Below are 18,729 nucleotides of genomic sequence, written 5' to 3' on the forward strand. Positions count from 1 at the left end.
CAAAATATGAAATGAACAGTTGGCTCTCATGTTAACACATGCCTTTTAGATCCAACCTTGACTTCCTCACTACAAGGTTATGCATAGCTATTCCCATGTCAAACTACATTCTCATTTGTTCCTAGAAGACAAGAGTCATAATACATGCAGCCACAAGGTCTTCATGATTTGTTTTTGTGTTCATTAACTGTAAATTCAAACAACAGCAGACTTTTGAATAATAGCCAGGGGTGAACATTTAAAGACTGGGCAACGTTTGGTTCTGGGTACTGGGGGCAGGGGTGGGACTTGCCTGTGCTCAGATAGCTCACATGGTAAACTGATCATATTGTGCATTTCTAAAGTACTTGCTCATGCCAGATGCACCTCTCTGCAGCCCTTATTCTCTTTTTAAGGCAAATATTTTAATTCATTGTTGCTTCTGCTCTGTAATTTAGTTATCGTCTGACACTTTCTGCAGACTGAATGCCAATGGAATGGAAAGGGACTGATCATGCCCTTGGAGCATGGAAGCCCTTCAGTGTGAAATACCAATCTAGGAAGAGATGAATTTCATTGATAGTAATTTAAAGGTAGGGTTGATGATTATTTTCAGAAGCATTTTTGCTGCATGTCTGGAAAGTCTCTTTTCATCCCAATGGCAATGGCTGCACTAAATGCACTGACCCATGAACTAAATGCTTGAGCCAAGAACCTCCCACAAGGAGCTGCAATTACAGGCAGACTGTTTTACAGCTAAAGCTAGTGAGCTATGGCCAAGAAGGTACCCACAGCCGTTGTTACAGGCCAGGCCATCCCCTTTAAGACATACAGCCTTATAGGTAATGCTGTTGTTGTTGCTGGAGGTTGCGACTGTAATGCTGTTGTTGTTGCTGGAGGTTGTGACTTGTGTGCGCAGTATGAGAGCAAGAAGACCACCACACGGAACAGACACCTTTTACATGCAGCCAGACAGTAGTCAGCTCTAAGTGTATATGTAGGATTGTAATGCAGTTAACTGGGCATCAAAGGCCACGTGCAGTGTTTGTGTTGCCAAGATGGAACAAAGCCTGTGTTTTGAACGGCGTTAATTGGCCTCAGTCTTCACTTCTCCCCAGTGGAAAAGCCCGGACCTCTAAGGTTCATTTACTGGCTAGGAGCCAGGGCTAAAGCAGTTTAGCTATGAACCAGAGGCCCCCAACTACGGTTCGATGCCGCAGATCTGGAAGGGTGACACCGGTGTGGGGAACAAAATCAGTAATAACATCGATGTGTAGATTTCAGATGCATAATGTAAAGTGCACCATAGGCTGCTAAAATGTCAAAATTTCTATATAAAAAAATACACTGCACATGACCCCAGTGGTTGTGATCACAAGGATCAGAATTGCAGGTAAACAACAATTCGTACAGTCCTTGTGTTCTACAAACATACAGTAGGATCTGGTGTGTAAAACCACCCACCTTCTCCCACAATGCCAAGGACTTCAAACTTATTCATCACATCACCGAGGGTAGGGGCTCTTCCAGCAGGTGAAATGAGCTGCTCGGATTTTATTGAGGAGACTCCTAATTTGACTGGTGGCTGATGGAGTGAACCTTAGAGTCCAGGAGAAATGTGGTAAACATCTGAGCACCCCCCATATTCACTCGCCTTCTTCCTCTTCTTCACCTTCTCCTTTCCTCACTCTGCAGCTCTTTCCCAGGCTTAGGCTTTTAAAATGTCACCTCTGTTTATTTATAGATTTGGCTCAAGTTGTCTCCTAATTCCCTTTATTCCATTTCTTGAGGTTGTCAGCCTCATACTTCCATCCAAACCTCCACACAGCCATACCTGGAAGACCAGAAAAAACACAGGAGAAGTAAGATGTTAAAATATGCTGTTAAAGGGTCAAGCTAAGATCCAACTTCCCATCATTCCTTGCACATTCAGAAGCATGCTGGTGGTATTCCTGGCACAGATGGTGGCTAACTAGGACATGCAGATGTGCAAAAAAGGCAGTATTTCCCTGAAGACCTGTTTAAATTACTTCAGCATGACTTCCACACAATGATCCTATCCCTTCTATTTCTTTGAGCCACACATTCAATCTAGAGGATGCTGCAAAGGTCACAGTCTAAAGTGAATGTTTAATGACTGGCACGACTATACAGTATAATTTGTAGTTTACTGTCTGTCAGTCTGACCGCCACTTTGGTACAGACCTGCAAAACTGTTTACATCAGGCTCAGCTGTACTTTGTGTTTTGTTGTAATTAGAAAATGTTAGCATGAAATACAAAAACTAAGATGGTGAACGTCACCATGTTAGTATTGTTATTGCGGATATGTTAGCAAGTTGATATTAGCATTTATTTCAAAGCAAAATTGTCTCAAAGTACAGGCTCGAAGCTGATAGTATAGCAGCAGATGGATTTCCATTAAATTTAGCACACAATTTTACTACCAAAATGTGTTCATCACTTTGGTTTCTGACAAAATACATGCTGCATTCCCGTCAGCCTCAGCTGCACTTTGTGCTGTACCCACCGTATAATTACCTGCAGCTCTATGTTGCTGCCACATTCAACATGTTGAACTGAATAGGTTGAAATGTGAGATGATTTAAGAGTCTCACAACTCTGATTCATGTGTGCTGATATTTAGCCCTCAGTTTGCACACTCCTTTTATCTTTCACCCCAATTTTCAAGACCATATTCTACATTCACAAGTTCCCACTTTTGTTTTAGGAAGAAAAATAAGGCTTAGAATAATTATATCCAAAGGATTAGATCTCATTCTGTCACATATCCAAAAACTGACTATGGTTATTAAATGCTTCTTTTGTAATGTGAATGCTGTTGGACTGGAACCATCAAAGCTTCTCACAGTATCAGTCCAAATTCATTTGTATAACACTTGATTTATTCAGCAATGAAAAAAAAACTTTAATGTTGATTTGGCTCATATGCCTGTGTGGGTGGTTTCCTATGCAGTGTACACTCCACACAGCTAAGTCTTTCCAGGGGAACAGATCAGGTGGATGTTGAGGCCATCCAACTCGTTTAAGGATTGGTTCTGCCACTGAGGAGATACTCAAAATAGACAATTATGCCCAAAAATCCTACAACTGGAACAGTCTATTATGCATTATTACCTATTCTGAAGAAGAAATAATGATCCTAAAAATGGGTACAGCACAGAGTCGGTTTATAAGCTGCTGCTCATCCTTGCAGCAATCAGACAGACAGCTGGTCAGTGGAAATAAGGTGGAAAGATCACCGTGAAAGTCCTGAAAATACGGACAGAATGGACTGTGTTAATCTTGCAGCAAACGCCTGTTGGTGTCAGCACGCAAAGAAAACCATGGGAATGACTGAGCTCGGGAGTGTGAATGTAATAGGCAGGTGCGTGCGTACGCGTGCGCGAGAACATGTGTGTGTGTGCGCGCGTGTGTACATGAGATGAGAGAGCGAAGCTGAGAGAGGATAGTAATGTTGCTCTCTCTGCACCGAAACTGCGTCTCATCGCTGCGTTGCGGAGCGCACCATCATTCCATCGCTGTCCACGCGTTTCTCAGCCTACACAGCAACCAGTGCATACATTACAACGTAGTTCACGGACCATGTTCACGACAGTGTTGCACAACAAAATCCACTAATATCTGTTTACCTGTAAACCCACATTTAGACATAATTTAACGCACGCAAAAACATAGAAGCCAATAAAAAATCCACCTAAATCCTTCCAGTGATGATGAAACCCATTTACCTGCAGTTGTGGCGTGTCGGCTGCTTGAGGTGAGAAAGCTCAGTCTGTGAAACTCGGAGCATCATGCCCATAAAAAATGATGATGTAGGGACACGGAGAAAGATCATGTGGAGCGATGAGGAGGGAAAAGGCCCCTGCGTCGTGACACGATCAAATAGACTACTCACTCAGTCTCTGGATGGAGATGAACCCGAATCCGCAGGCATTACGCCGATGACGGACTATTTATATACCGTCAACAGTTCTTCACAGGCTCCGTGCTCATAGCCTCAGCATCAGCTGGTTATACCAGCAAAGTCGTCATTACTCTGAGCGACGCCTCATACAGCCAATAGGAGCACGGACGTCGCGTTCCAGCAAGGGTTTCTTATCCACTGTGAGCTGTGATAAAATAAAACTTTATAATGGAAATTGAACCCAGCTCATGATTAGTGCAGTCTTAAATATGCCACATATGAATCTGCCTTCAATAATACACAGGTTTTATATAATTAGCTCCTGGTAGTGCTGTTACATCCTTACATCCTTCCCCCCTTTTATTTTATCCATGTTGTGATTTAAAAATCTCCCTGCAGCTCGTCTCCACTCTCTCTCTCTCACCCCCCAATAACTGCACTAATTGGCTAAATCAGTACGAATCCACCGGATTCCCAGATAATGGGGCAGTCTGTTTCATAGTGATGGGTGTTATAAATATAAATATTGTGTATCCTACATGGAACTCTGCAGCCACAGACTTCCTCCAGACCTCATGTGTTTTTTGACCTCCACACCATCCCTGTGGCTCATTGTTCCCCCTGCCACTACCTAAAGTGTCAGATATGGAGTGACATACTACATTTAACTCTACAGTCACAGTGCAGAGTTGTACTCATAAAATGTGGAACATTTGGTCGGAGTCCTCGCCAAAGAACATTTTTCTCACCTAGATTTGATGCCACATTTATCATTTGAGATTCGAAAGAAATTATTTCACATTCTGTCAGTGACAGTTTCACTAGTGGAAAATCTTAAGCCATATACAATATATAAAAAGATGCGGAATTGTTTGGACATTAACTATTAATGATTATCTTTAAGATAATAATCCGCCTTGTTAAGGAGCTAAGCACATTTATTCAAGGACAGTAAGACAGATTTGAGGGATTTCAGTTTTGCAAAGTCCATTACATTCCGAGGAACATACTGCATTTTTACTGCATGGTTACTTTACTGATTAAAATGTCACAAACAGAACACAGATCAACTTTAGTGATCCTAGGGTAATTAAGTTCATTTATTTTTTTATTCGTTTATTTTATAGAGCCAGTGCACACAGAGAAAAACGGCGAGGTTTATCTTAGAAGGTCCAGTCTGTAGGTTAGATGTTAAAAAGACACTGAAATGGAGTAAGACAACATATCCTGCAAAAATTAATTTACAGAACATTATAAATATGCACAAACAATATGTACAGTATGTGTGTATAAGCACCAATATTTAAAGTCACCATAAAACAAGATTAGCATTCTATAATGCATATGAAATAAAGATATGGAATAAGATTCATACAGGTCAAAGCTGAAATTTACCCCCAGCAGCCGCAACATTAAAATCCTGCTTAGGTTTCATTTGCATTAGTCTTAATAATACACTGAAATAATAGGCCATAAGCACCATTTCTGCATAATGAGAACTTTTAGCCTACTTTTGATTCTTACGTAAGTAAAATGTGCAAACAGCCTGCCTTTGTATTGTTTTACTTAAACTTTTGAATGCAGAGTATTTTCATACTGCTGCCTCCACCAAAATTAATAACCAGTCTGTCCAGCAATAATCTCCCAGTTTCTCTCCTTTAATTGCACTGGTCCATAAACAGTAATAAAGCCTCCAGAGCCTGCAGGTTTATGTCCTCGCTGTTTTCCTCGCCACCTTCTCCTGCATGAAACACAGGAAGGTGCAACCTAAATGTTCAGCTTTTCGTTTCCGTATGACATGTCTTTTATTATCAAACGCCGACACGAAACATTATCCGTAATAAAGCGACGAATTAATTATATCCCCCTCTGTCTCTGATATTTTTAAACCTCCAGTGGAAAATTATGAATTACAGCACTGCGCGGTGGACATGCGCGGAGCTGCAGCGAATATGGCGGCTTGCATCTGATAGAAAGTGAGGAATCTCCCATCAAAATACCCAGTTCAAACGGTTGGTACGGCTCATGTCTCATTATTACTCTCCTGTGCTGCAAATGACGGGTTTCTCTCTCGTTTATCTTCCGAGCTGCGGACAGAAGCGGCCAGTTTCCCTGCTCCTTGTCAACGCAGTGATAGATAGCAGAGCGTGTTTATACTGTATTCTGTGCAGACGGAGCTCGCTGCGTACAGTAGCTCCACCGAGCACCGCAGGTTTCCCTTTGCTTTCTGTTTACTGAATTCCTGCAGAGGGTTTCACCGCCACTATCGCCTGACGCGATGCTGCAGCGTTGTAGTTTCACGCCCGTTGTTAACAGTGTAACGTTAGCAGCGTTTAGCCCGTATAATGACCACTGTCCCGCCCACAAAATGTGACCGTAATCCAAATGAAAATGCGTCACAGACTTTTCTTCACATTTAATTTCATCTTCTGCTCATGTAGTCCCTCTTCACCCGACACAAACCCCACAAATCCACAAGAAAAGTAGCCTACTGTCGTTTATCAACCATAAATGCAGCCTGATTCAACAGAGGGTCTTATGCAGCTCATTTTACATGTTGGTACAAACAACAGTTTTGGTGAGAAATTGATGAAACGATATGATAAGTTAGGATCCGGAGGTGACGCCCTGCAGGCTCGCTGCTCTCAGCAGCAGTAATGGGATCCCTTCACTCCCTCCTCATCCTCTCCACACTGTCTGGCCTGACAGAGGAAGCACCAGGTCAGGAGCAGGAGGTGGGTTTCAGTCTGGATGATGTTGTCGAATGTCAAAAAAAAAAAAAAAAGTTATTTCCCCTCTAGTCTAATGAAGGATGTCCTGCAGGGGAAACCCACATAAACCGATTTAACTTAATTGCAAATGTAAGGTGACATCAAATTCCTTTTGGTAGCTCCAGCTCCACAAATGTGAGAATTTGCTGCTGCTCTCTGTTGCTGTTGTAAATTAATTAGTTAATTAGATGAATCCTTTGTCACTTTGATATACAGCACAGGTGACAACAGTGTTTTTCTTACTGATCAATTGGCCAGTTGTAACCTGAGGATACACACTTCATAGTGACATATAGAAAATCAGCCAATTGTCCCATGGGAGAGACTAGAACCAGCGAATCTGTGGCATTTTTGTGGTTGATAAATGATTCAGATGATGAATGTATCATAAAAAGACGTTACAATTTAATTTAATTTGCAATATATATTATTGCAGCCCTAGATTCGCTCATTTTTCATTTTCTTTTTTTTGGTCTTATGTGAGCTCAACCTAAATATTTTGGGTTCACTGGTCATACAACATCATCTTGGGCTTTAGAGCATTGTGATTAAAAAAAAAAGATTTTCTGACATTTTGTCAACCAAAGGATAAATCACTTGATTAAAACTGTCATTAAATTAATCAGTGATGTAAGTAATCACAAGTTGCAACTCATATCAAAGTTTGAAGTAGCACTTATTTCAGACAGTTACTGACATCTGTTTTTAATTGCTCAAAACAAGAGTAAACTTTATTTTGAATTGTGCCATAAATAGTGGTCAAATTCATCTTGTGGTCTCTGAGAACTGAAGGCTCTTATTTCTCTGTTTTTACAAAAATGTTTTTTTCTATTTGCACAAAAAACAATCCACTGAAACAGTGTAAACACATGTCCAGTTGGTGTTAATTATGCAGAGTGAAAATGAGCATCATTTCATTACAAATGAAGATGTTTGTCTTATTTTGACGTTGTAAACACCTAAAAGAAACCAATGCACCGTTTAGTGCTAAAACAGTTACCGGTGAGCAGAAGACAACACTTACTTTCTTTATCAAGAAAAGCATGCTCATTGCTTTTTTAATGTTAATGTTTCCTATAATATAATAGGAATAGTATATAATTAAATGACACCGTGATGTCTGTGTGAGCAGTAAAATGCTTCACAATTCAGCCTAAATATATACATTATAATGTTGTTTTTGCGTATTTGAGTAAAGTGTAATTTTGCCCATTTTGTGCACATGACAAATGCTGCTATCCCTAATACTTTGACGGCTCCTCCTGACAAAAGTTAGAGCCTGTTCTGAAACCAGGGCTCATGTCTTTTTTTTTTTTTAGATCTTCTCCCTGTTCAGGTTTGTGAACATCACATTAATCCCAGATCAGTGGCTGTCTTAGCGGAAATGGAGGTTGTAAAAATTAAGTGCTTCCTGGTCTGCTGAGCGATTTTGTCTGAGCCTCTTAAGTGAGGCAGACAGACCAGTGCAAACAGTGAACCAGTCTGAAGCCAGGCGAGTAACAGAGCTGGAATCCTTTTCATGTCGGCCGGCAGACGTCCCACATCCACACGTCTTAATGGCTTTTTATGTCAGGTTGGGATCTTTATGGCCTCTTGTACCTCTGCAGAGACAGAGTGGTCTTCAGAGGGGAGGGACGGTCAGCCACAATACACTGCTAAGCTTTTTAATCACAAGGAAAGTTGACGTTGTCTTGCTTTTGAGGAGATTTTAACCTTTGAAATTCTGGATTTCATTTGGAATGGATTTCTTTTTTTTTTTTTGGAGATACTCTGGTACCTTGAGCTGTCACCATGTATGGACACAGACTAGGCTGAGAGTTTTTGTAACCCTGAATTTTGAGCCATATTTTTGGCATAAACAGCATGGTAACACTTGTATATATTTTTATATATGAAGTAAATGGCCAGAAGAGTTTATATGGGCTATGCCATTGGTTGGACAATTTTTGTTTTTAATCTCTTTACATCAGCACGATTAAACCTATTTGGACGTGTTTAAGCTGCATGATAACTATGCATAAATGATTTTTATTGGCATCTAATGTTTCCTTTTGTATTTTTGATATGGAAACTTTCAGTACATTTGATTAGACACCACTAATATCTGTTTACCTGTAAGATTCTGGTAATACAGAATGGACCCTGAAGCCAGCTACACCAAAACAGTATTTTCATGTAATATTAGTATATTCTGATGGCTGATTGCTTTTGTGAGATTATGTATGTGTGGATGTTATCATTAAATTAATGATAGGCTAGTCTGTAATTTTCTTATTGTCAGCAAATTCCAAAAAAATACCAAAACCACAATATGTCCATATACAAGTGTGGTGCTTTTAGTCCAGTTTTACTGCAGATAAAATAGTTTTTGGCATGTATTGAAAATATAAAGCACAATAATAATAATAATAAAAAAGACAAAGTAAATTTCTAGAAGAGATGGGCTGTTTGTTGGGGACTATTTTATCTGTGGATTAATACACATTTGGCGCACTTGAATATTTACTGCAGCAAGACAGTGCACAGGACTTGATAAAACTTGTCTTAAATGTAGAAAGGTGCTGTCAAAGCCACTGGCAGCAGTGCAGAAAGATTAGCTTTTAGGTTTTGAGCGGGATTGACCTCAGCATACATTACCCACAGCATACCTTATAGTAGGTTTGTGCACCCTGGCCACTTATTAAAACATTGTTGGACTTTATCTTCTCCAGTGTTTGTGTAGGTATCAGTCTGTCTGACTTCACCTCCTCTGCAGCAGTGCTTTGGTCACCATGGGCCGAACACCACACAGAGGTAGGCTCTTACAATGCTGTGTTTGTGCATCCTGCCACCGTTGCTCACACAAATTCATTGCTAGGCTGCTGCACCAATTTGATCACAAAATGCTCACTGACATTTCCTGCCATGTAATTAGAATTTTTGGTGTTTGGTATGGTTGAAATGTGGTTTCCTTTTTTCCCCCCAGAGCTGTAACAGTTGCACGTTTTATACCTTCATTCTCTCAGTAACTACATTTTTTATATCAGAAGCGCTCAGATTCTGGTGAGTGGTTCAATCACTGTTTTGATTTCAGATCAAAAAGAGGAGAAGAAGGAGAGACGAAGCAACATCACAGCAGGCTCTGCCCTCGACAAATCTAATGGTTGGAAGTTCTGATCTCACGCTTGTTCCTCTTCACTGTTGATCCTTTAATTATTGGTGTAACCCAAAACTTTTCAGTTCTGTGACAGTGTTTGCTTTTTTTTTTAGTAATTTCGAGAGTTGGCTAACAAAGGTGCTTCTTAGTTATATATTAACTCAAGTTATATATTAAGACCTATAGGCTCTATCTTCAAAAGGCTTAAGTAACGTTTTTATGAGAACTTTCCTTAAATTTGACCAAGATTATCCTCATCTCTTACCAACATTTACTGGCATATTTCTTATTAACATCTATAAACTGCAGATTTAGCAACTGTGGTATAAACAAGCTTCAAACTAAGATCTTAGAAGCTTAAAATCTTTTGTACTGCAGTGTTTTAACTTGCTCTTTCCTGTAACAGTCATTAAGTAATTGGTAGTTTGTTTTGTTTGTTTTTGTTGCTAGAACCATTCAGTTGGGAAGATTATCTGAGAGAGACGTCCTCCACTGCAGCCTCGCCTACTTGCTTCAAACAGGTAGTTGGTCTTTAAGTTCCATTTTTAAGACCCCATAACATTTATTTTCCTTAAACGTTTTCTTGCATTTTTGATATAGTTAAAATTTTGATATTGTCCTAAGGGACAAGTTCTTTTATCACTGTGAACATGGGCACAGAAGCAAAAGCACTAACCCGCTGTTCGTCTTCATCTTTAGATGAGTTTTTATGACAAAAATTAAGGATATTGCCTGCCTTACGTATCCTTTATATGACTGAAGTCCCAGTATGCATAGTAACCTGTCAGCCTATATCAACCAGTTAAGTGACCTGACTTGGTGTTTACTGTGTTTTCTTTGAATCTTGAACTACACAGATGAAATCACAGTATAAACAGTGTCTCCTTTTAATATTTGACCATAATAGTTCGTAAATGCAGCAACATTAGACGGGCCATCCGATCGTAAGCGTCCTCACAATACAAACCTGTGTGACAATGACACTGGGGGTTTCTTTGTGTCTCTGCAGTCCAGAGTCCCCCCCTCTAATGACTTCAAAGCAGGTATGAAACTTGAGGCACGGGACCCACGCAACTCTAACTCAGTGTGCATTGCGACGGTCATGGGAATGATGGGTACTCGCCTGCGCCTGCGCCTGGACGGTAGCGACAACACAAATGACTTCTGGAGACTGGTTGATTCGTCAGACATCCAGCCTATAGGGACCTGTGAGCGAAACGGAGACATGCTGCAGCCACCACTGGGTGAGTGTCTTTAAACTGCTCCAGCCAACAGCTTCATATTATTGTATTTTTATGTGACTTACTCACTCTCACCTGATGTGTGGGTGTGTACCTAGTGTGCATGCCATAGTAGGACAGGCACAGGTGTTGCGGTGTCCCAGTAAGTCATGACAGCGTAATTGTGACCCAGCGTGTACAATACCCAGACCCTAGAATTGAAGCAGCTAAATGGTCCGTCATTAATTTTATTATTTACACTTGTGCTTTTCCTGTCTCATGTCAGAATGTCTTCTATTGAAAAGGTGTATACATGTCTGATCAAAGTGAGTTACAAGAAGAGATTTAAAAGAGGACACTGAGTTCCAAAGCTGAGGGGTCTGGACAGCAAAGGCACTCATCTTTGGTGACAAGTCGACATTTTGGAACTGCTGGTATGCCACAGGATCTCAAGCAGCAATCAGGCTCAGGGGAGTTAGCAAATCACAGACATAAGCGGAGTACTGACCATTGCAGGCTTTAAAAAATGATTTTGAAAGTGAAGGGCAGCAAGGGTTGGTATAGTGTGGTTGTTTCCCTTAAAGCCTGTTCTTAGTCTCACAGCAGCATTTTGTACTTTTTGGATGTTTTGCTTGCTAATACCAGAATAAATACTGTTGTGAAAAGTGTGGATACGCTTTTATAGATTTGCAAATAAAATTACACTTGATCTTGCTTAAATGTTTCAGTTGGATTAGTTACCTGGCTGTCCATGGACAACTTGGAGTCAACAGGTTCATCTAGCTTATCATATCATTATTGGATGTTGTGCTCCAGGCTGGTTGAGAGATTGTTATTGCTGTGACAAGTGGGTAATTATATATACATTGAACTTCAGGAAGGTTTTGGAGATCCAAGTCTTAATTTTCGAAAAGCTGCACACGAATAAATGACATATGGAATACAGGCCTACATCATCGGCAAGGGAATGTGTCACTGGTGACCTTGACCACAGCAATTTCAGTGTGGTGCAGAGAGTGAAAATCGAATACCCAACAAATCAAAGTGCTTCATCACATTGATGCAAAAATATACCAACACAGGTTTCAGAATGAATGCCTCCTCGTGGCCCATGTTCCTCCTGCGGACGCTGAGCGGAGCAGAGATGGCCCCTGCCTCTGCTTTTAAGAAGGTAATGATAGCTGAGAGGGTGTTACTGTTATATTTTTGTACTGAAGCTGACAAAAATTTGTGCTGATGTTCATTAAAACTGAACATTTGCTTGTCTCAAAAATTAAAATTGTGAAACACTGCATCTATAGTTAGTTTTAACAGAAACAACAGTTTATTGCACAGTTTTGTTTTTTTCTGTAATTATTGCAGTCATCAGGACACAAGGGGAGCTCCTCACATATCACCTACAGTAATATAGTTCAGACACAGTGCCAGGAAAAAGATGCAGTATGTCAAGCATAATAGCAAGTGTAGAAAGCAGCATTGTATTAGCAGAAGCTTCACAGAAACTGAATTATTGAGTTAATATTGAGAATTTTCTTTGATAATCATATCATGAAACATTCATTTCTGCACACGATTCACTCAGTTTGCATCGTTTCCTTTTACCTTTTGCAGTGCTGTTTGTTTTGACTTGAAACAGAGAGGTCGTGTATATGCAGTATTTATTTGCTTGTTTGTATATATGTTTATTATGTTTAGGACCCACCTATCCCTGCTAAAAACTACTTTCAGCCTGGTATGAAGCTGGAGGCGGTGGACAGGAAGAACCCCTACCTGATATGTCCGGCAACAGTGGGAGAGGTCAGAGGTCAGGAGATTTTTGTCATGTTTGATGGCTGGCGAGGTGCCTTCGACTACTGGTGCCCCTTTGATTCTAGAGATATCTTCCCTGTCGGCTGGTGTGCCCTGACAAAGCACAGCCTGCAGCCGCCTGGAAACTTCTGTAAGTGTTGACTGTTTTTATTGTTGTGCATTGTGTAGAATATGCGGTCTGTTTGATTGAACAGATACTGACTTATGGAAAATGTGAATTTCACATGATTTGGGTTTTGTGCATATTTATACAGATAGTAGACCTTGCACTGATTCTAGAAATTTCCACTGAAGTTTTGGATAATCAATAAATATGCTTCCAAATAAGCAAAGAAATGATTTAAAAAGTTTTTTAGGTTATCATCCTACCATTAAGAAGCTGCTCATGTAGGCCAATAGTAAGTTAGTTTATGTGATAGACGACAGGTGTTGTATTGCTGATATTGGAATGACGGGCGGCATGGTGGCGCAGTGATTAGCACTGTGGCCTCACAGCATAAAGGTTGCTGACCCGGGGCCTTTCTGTGTGGAGTTTGTATGTTCTCCCTGTGCCTGCGCGGGTTCTCTCTGGGTGCTCCGGCTTCTTCCCACAGTCCAAAGACATGCAGCTTAGGTTGACTGGTGACTCTAAATTGCCCGTAGGAGTGTGTGTGGTGGTCTCTGAGTGTCTGCCCTGTGCTAAACTGGCAACCTGTCCAGGGTGTACCCCGCTTTTCTCCCGGTGTTGGCCCTCGTTAGCATAAGTGGTATAGATAATGGATGGATGGATATTGAAATGACATACCCCATTTTCACCACTAGAGAGCAGTACAAGCACAAATTCTGATGTGTCTGCTGAATGTTTTGTTGTGGTGACATCTCATCTCTTGATTTTGAGATTAAAACTGAGTCAGAGAAACAAAAAACCTCAGTGATTGCTTTGTGTTTTTTCCTCTCCTTTCATCGTTGATAGTGGGTGTCATATTTCTTCTTAGCTCTGAGGAACAGTGGGGGCCAGACTTGAGCCAGAGACAGAGAGGCCTTGTACAGAGAGTTTCTTGAACCCAGAGTCTTGTTCTGTCTAGATCTGGCAGTTTGCACTTTACAGCCCACATTAGATTTATTTGTTTAAACATTAAAAATACAATTATTATAAAAGATATACAATATATAAAGACATTCACATACAGTGGCAAGAAAAAGTATGTGAACCTTTTGGAATTTCATGGTTTATCATGAAGAAGTAGGTTTTGTGTTTTTGTTTTACAAGTGGCTTTAAAGAATGATCAAAGTGGTTTTTGAATCAGATGATCAACAAAGTATATCGCCCAAAGCACCATTAGTTATTTATTTATTCTTTCAAGCATGTAAAGACAGTTGATATGTCAACACACATAATTTTACACATATCCAACAAATGCTAATCCAATATCAATTTGCTTATACCTAGTACATGCTTGAATGGAGTAGGAAGAAGTCAGACTTATCCAGTCCTACCCCATGACATCATCTTACCATCATTGGTTTGCAAGCAGTATCTCTACATAAATAATTATCTTCTACACCACACAAGTAATATACTAAAAAAAATTATAACAGTGTTAACATTCTTACATAATTACATTCTTAAATAATTATCTTCTACACCACACAAGTAATATACTAAAGAATTATTACAAAGTGTTAACATTCATACACCATTAAATTGTATCCCCCTTCCCTTTCATTAAATAGTTTTTGAATTCCACCAGGTAATAAATTGTTCCTGGCTTTATACATAAACACAGCAGTCTTATATCCCACTAAATCAAAAAATTTTAACAATTTAGACTGTATGAAAGCTACATTGGTGTGATCCCTACACCCCAACGACCTAAGTTAAGTACAAATGCTGGAAGTGGATATAGAATTTAATAATAATTTACATGAACAGGACCATTTAAGACACTGGAATGCCAATTTGTTAAAAAGATCCCAAAATAAGTAAGGTTTGTCAAAGCCTGAGTTTAAATTGTGTTTTTTCCTGTTTGTTCTGATATGAGTTGGCTGGTGTTGTTGCTGGGGTTGGTGACCCACTGCTCTGACCTCAACACCGAGCCTGCAGAGCTGCTGAATACATTCCAATTTCAGTCCCTCTTCTGTGCTGCTCTACATAACTGCAGGCTGTTTTTTAATGTGTGATAGTTTGGGCTGTTCTTGGCTCCATTTGACCCTTTTGTACAATGTGACAAAGCAACTTGGAAACACAACAACAATCACTGGCTTTCCACAGAAATACAGATTTATTCATGTACATAACTTCACCGAAACAACGCATTTCATATGATAATGTTCTCAACTGTTTTGTAGTTGTATATCACCTCAACTGCCTCACTCTTTTATATGTTATATTTTTATTTTTATCTTGAGATATTCTCATTTCCAACTAGTGCAGTCTTATTAAAAACCTTATAAACCTTTTAATAAACCTCAGGTTCTTGTCAGATGAATAATGTATTGTAGTATATACGTATATTGTAGGCTGTGAAAACCTCAAACACCATAAAACACACACTAGACAGATAAAACATGCTGCCGTCAGCCTAAATGACACATCTGCAGCTTTCTATATGAGCCGTTTTCCTAATTAATATTTATGTAAAATGTCTTTATTGGATCTCTGGCACAGTATCTTTTGCATTTTACATAACATTAGTTATAGAGTCGGTGACTTTTGGTAAGTTATTTAGGTATTTTGTCAAACGTCACTGTCTGCTAAACTTCACTAACATAACACATCACTTGTACTGTATCTATGTGGACTTTTGAGCTTTGGCTGATATTATTAATATGTGAAGTATTAATTATCCATCAGGATGTAATTATATGGTAATTACACTCAGCGGTTGCAGGCGTGTGATGCTATGTGATTAGCACTAATGCTGAGGCTCAATGTTCAAGGTATAGCTGTTTAGTTTCTTTGTGAGTTATTTAGATATTTACCATCCCGCAAAATCATTTTGACAGATAGCTCTGAGTGAGTCTTTAGATTCTGAAATGGGGTATTTGATAAAGTTAAAGCAAAATGTAGAATTTTTACATTAAAATAACAGTTTCAAAATCATGCTGATGGTACACTGACTTGTAATAAGGAGAATGGCATCTCTACCATTGCCATTTCGCACTTGGATCATTTGTTATGTAACTTTGAAATCACATCCCAGAGACCTCTTGCAAAAACCGTGTAACGCTTCAGGGTACCATGTCACACACAGCTACATCGAGTCCCTTCATCTAGCTATATGAAGCAGCCAGCTAGGTATATACGGCTCAACATGGCAGAGGTGGCAAAGAAACCAGTGAAGGTGATATTGCGTAAGTGAGGAAGAGGTCATCCCCTGTCTCAGGCTATATCATGTTGCCAACAGCGTTTCATTCTATTGCACACATCCACATTCAAACGCTTAGCAAACTATCTATTTGGGCTGAAAATGCAAGCAGTATTTCAGTAAAACAAAAACAAACAAAAACTGTCATTCTTATTTGCTGTTCTTTTTTATTACGAGTGTTCATCCTTGATGCGACAATAAATAAAACTAGGCGATAAATAAGCCCATATTACTGTGCCATTCTTTGGTTTCTTATGTTTTCTTTGGCCTTTCAGTAACAGCTTCAGCTTGTAAACAAATGCACATGTACTGCCGTCCATGAGGACCAGCAGAAGTGCGACTGGTATTTACAACAATGGTGTAACTGTGAATTACACTAATGTAACTGGAGGGGGAGCCAAAGGTAATAAATATCAATCATCCTCATGCTTGCCGTTGCATATCATCAGCTTGATGCTCTCTACAGCCAAAATGGTATCATATTTACACCTCAAAGTGTTAACAGTAACGGTGCTTTAAAAAAGGCAGACAGGTGCGACTGCTGGTGAAAAAGGTTTGTTATGTTTCTTCGTCGGTGCAGGTCGCATACTTTGCTTTGCTGATTATTTATCTTGAGACACCTGAACCGTGTCCTGTGAGCTCTGTTTGTCACAGTTTCTTTGTCTTGTACATGAGACTCTCCTCATGGTCGCTCATTTTTTGTTTCTAGCAACGTGGGTTTTTTTTTCTCCTGTTTTGACCCTGCATGCTGCAACCTACTGCTGTAGCCAGCTAGGGTAAATGTGCAGATGAGGGCTGACCCAAATTCTAAACAGATACATTTATCATAAATTGCTTGTCATTTTATTATTATTACTGAGGGAATTGTTTTTGTGGAAATTACTGGAATCATTTTATTGCCTATCCCCATATTGGAGTTATAAATTCTGAGGTTCTGACTTGTAAATAGCGTTCACATCAACATGGGAGTCACAATTACAACTGAGAATACAGAAGTTCCTGAAAATCAAACAAACATGCGTGCGCCACATTAGCCTGAGTCTGGCCTTCAGTCTAATGAAACCCAAATTTAATGTAAATGGAAACCAACTCTGTAATTATACAACCGTATTGATAATGTGAACATTTCAAGTCATTAACATTGAAATGTTTCCTGTCTCTATCATCCGTCCCATATGATGTGAACACGGTAAAAGACCCATGTTTCCATGGTAAAGATCACGGGCACCTCCTGACAAGTGGCATCAAATGGCAAAAAAAGAGAAAAACACGGCTCATAATTTTTGGTTCTAACATTGTGGAGCACGTGATAATGAAGGAAAAAGGTTTTGGTGTCTTTCCATAATAAGAAACTACTGCAGCTCAGGTATGCTACAGATCAGCACTGCAACGAGATTTTATACTACTGGAATGTATTTTTGTATTGCTACACCCACTGAATTCTCTCAGTAAATGACCTTGTAACATTACTTGTTGCATTCTTATAGAAGAACAATTCTCTGCTTGAGCTGAAGAGTTCGATGCGGTCACTCCCGGTCACAGCCATATGTTTTAGTTTTCTTGATTTTTCCCAGAATTCATGCCAAATTAATCCCACTTAAGATAGTCAAACACTAGAGAGGTTTGATAAATTGCAACATCTATCAGAAGCTTGACTGTTAGTTAGATCTAAGCTATGGTCAGTGTACAGATTCACCCTGTGTGTGAGTGCAGTTTGGAGAAAAAAGGATCATTTCAGTCACCAGAGAGCTATGCCTGAATGTGTATAAGTGAATAAGTAGAGCTTGGTTTAGGTGTTAATGAGCTGATAATTAGCTGTGCATGTGAGCGAAAGAGTGAGAGACTGCAATTACTGCTACATTTAAAATTTCTAATTGGTTTTCATCAAAATTGCCCTGTTGTGACCCTGCTATGTTTTTGTAAGAAGCTACAGGAGATACTAAGATTAGGCATCTAGTTATTATCCTTTCTGTATAGTAAGTGTTCTTTTTTAAGATCTTTTATTTAAATATCTTCCACCATCTTTGAGATTAGGCTCTTATAATCTTAAAAAAAAATCTGATTCTATGTCATGGTTGACAAAAATAGCCAAGACAATGCATTATGAATTAAGGATAGTGTCAAATAATTATACATCTCTAAGCATTATCTCAAGGAACACCATACTCCATCTACTCATGTCAAAGAGTTCTTTCTATCTTAAATGTGCAACGCTGGCACTCGTTTGTCCATTAAGAGCAGATTAGCATTTCTTTAACTGAAGAGAGTTTTTCCTTGCAGGCTTCCTCTTGACCACTCTGCTCCACATTGTTTCAGAGCCAGGGCGATATCCGACTATGCTGTTTCCTGGACCAGGCCATCTTTCATCAGGAAATGCCTGAGTAGACTAGGGTTACACTGAGGGGGACCTCCTCCCGTGCCGTCAGTGTGTGTGTGTATGATGAAAAAAGCTAGCTTATGTGTGCACCAACTCCAGGAGTTTGCCCCTTTTCACCCGTTTCAATCAGGACTCTTCTGATCCAGTTTAACCTTTTTGCCCC

General features: G+C 39.7%; 2 protein-coding genes across 6 annotated transcripts in view; one reads left to right on the top strand and one right to left on the bottom strand.

The window, feature by feature from the left end:
* Window positions 1-4,023, bottom strand: part of cdkl5 (cyclin dependent kinase like 5) — a 33,007-nt gene extending 28,984 nt beyond the window's left edge. The window contains exons 1-2 of one of the 2 annotated variants that reach the window (XM_020607446.1): window positions 3,731-4,023; window positions 1,444-1,813 (exon numbers count right to left, since the gene is read on the bottom strand). In XM_020607446.1, the coding sequence (XP_020463102.1) occupies window positions 1,444-1,480 (37 nt within the window). In that variant the 5' untranslated portion in view covers window positions 1,481-1,813; window positions 3,731-4,023. The remainder of the gene's footprint in view (window positions 1-1,443; window positions 1,814-3,730) is intronic. The other variant, XM_020607452.1, reaches the window with a different exon arrangement.
* Window positions 4,024-5,552: 1,529 nt separating this feature from the next.
* scml2 (Scm polycomb group protein like 2) overlaps window positions 5,553-18,729 on the top strand; it is a 23,732-nt gene continuing 10,555 nt past the window's right edge. Inside the window, exons 1-7 of one of the 4 annotated variants that reach the window (XM_020608072.1) lie at window positions 5,553-5,918; window positions 9,389-9,470; window positions 9,751-9,819; window positions 10,264-10,334; window positions 10,823-11,057; window positions 12,116-12,204; window positions 12,729-12,972. In XM_020608072.1, coding sequence (XP_020463728.1) covers window positions 9,449-9,470; window positions 9,751-9,819; window positions 10,264-10,334; window positions 10,823-11,057; window positions 12,116-12,204; window positions 12,729-12,972 — 730 coding nt within the window. In that variant the 5' untranslated portion in view covers window positions 5,553-5,918; window positions 9,389-9,448. Of the gene's footprint in view, window positions 5,919-6,623; window positions 6,642-9,388; window positions 9,471-9,750; window positions 9,820-10,263; window positions 10,335-10,822; window positions 11,058-12,115; window positions 12,205-12,728; window positions 12,973-18,729 lie in introns of those variants that run through there. The other 3 variants (XM_020608066.1, XM_020608050.1, XM_020608058.1) reach the window with 3 other exon arrangements.

This window comes from Monopterus albus, unplaced genomic scaffold, assembly GCF_001952655.1.
Source record: "Monopterus albus unplaced genomic scaffold, M_albus_1.0 scaffold4.1, whole genome shotgun sequence".
Classification (NCBI taxonomy): Eukaryota; Metazoa; Chordata; class Actinopteri; order Synbranchiformes; family Synbranchidae; genus Monopterus; species Monopterus albus.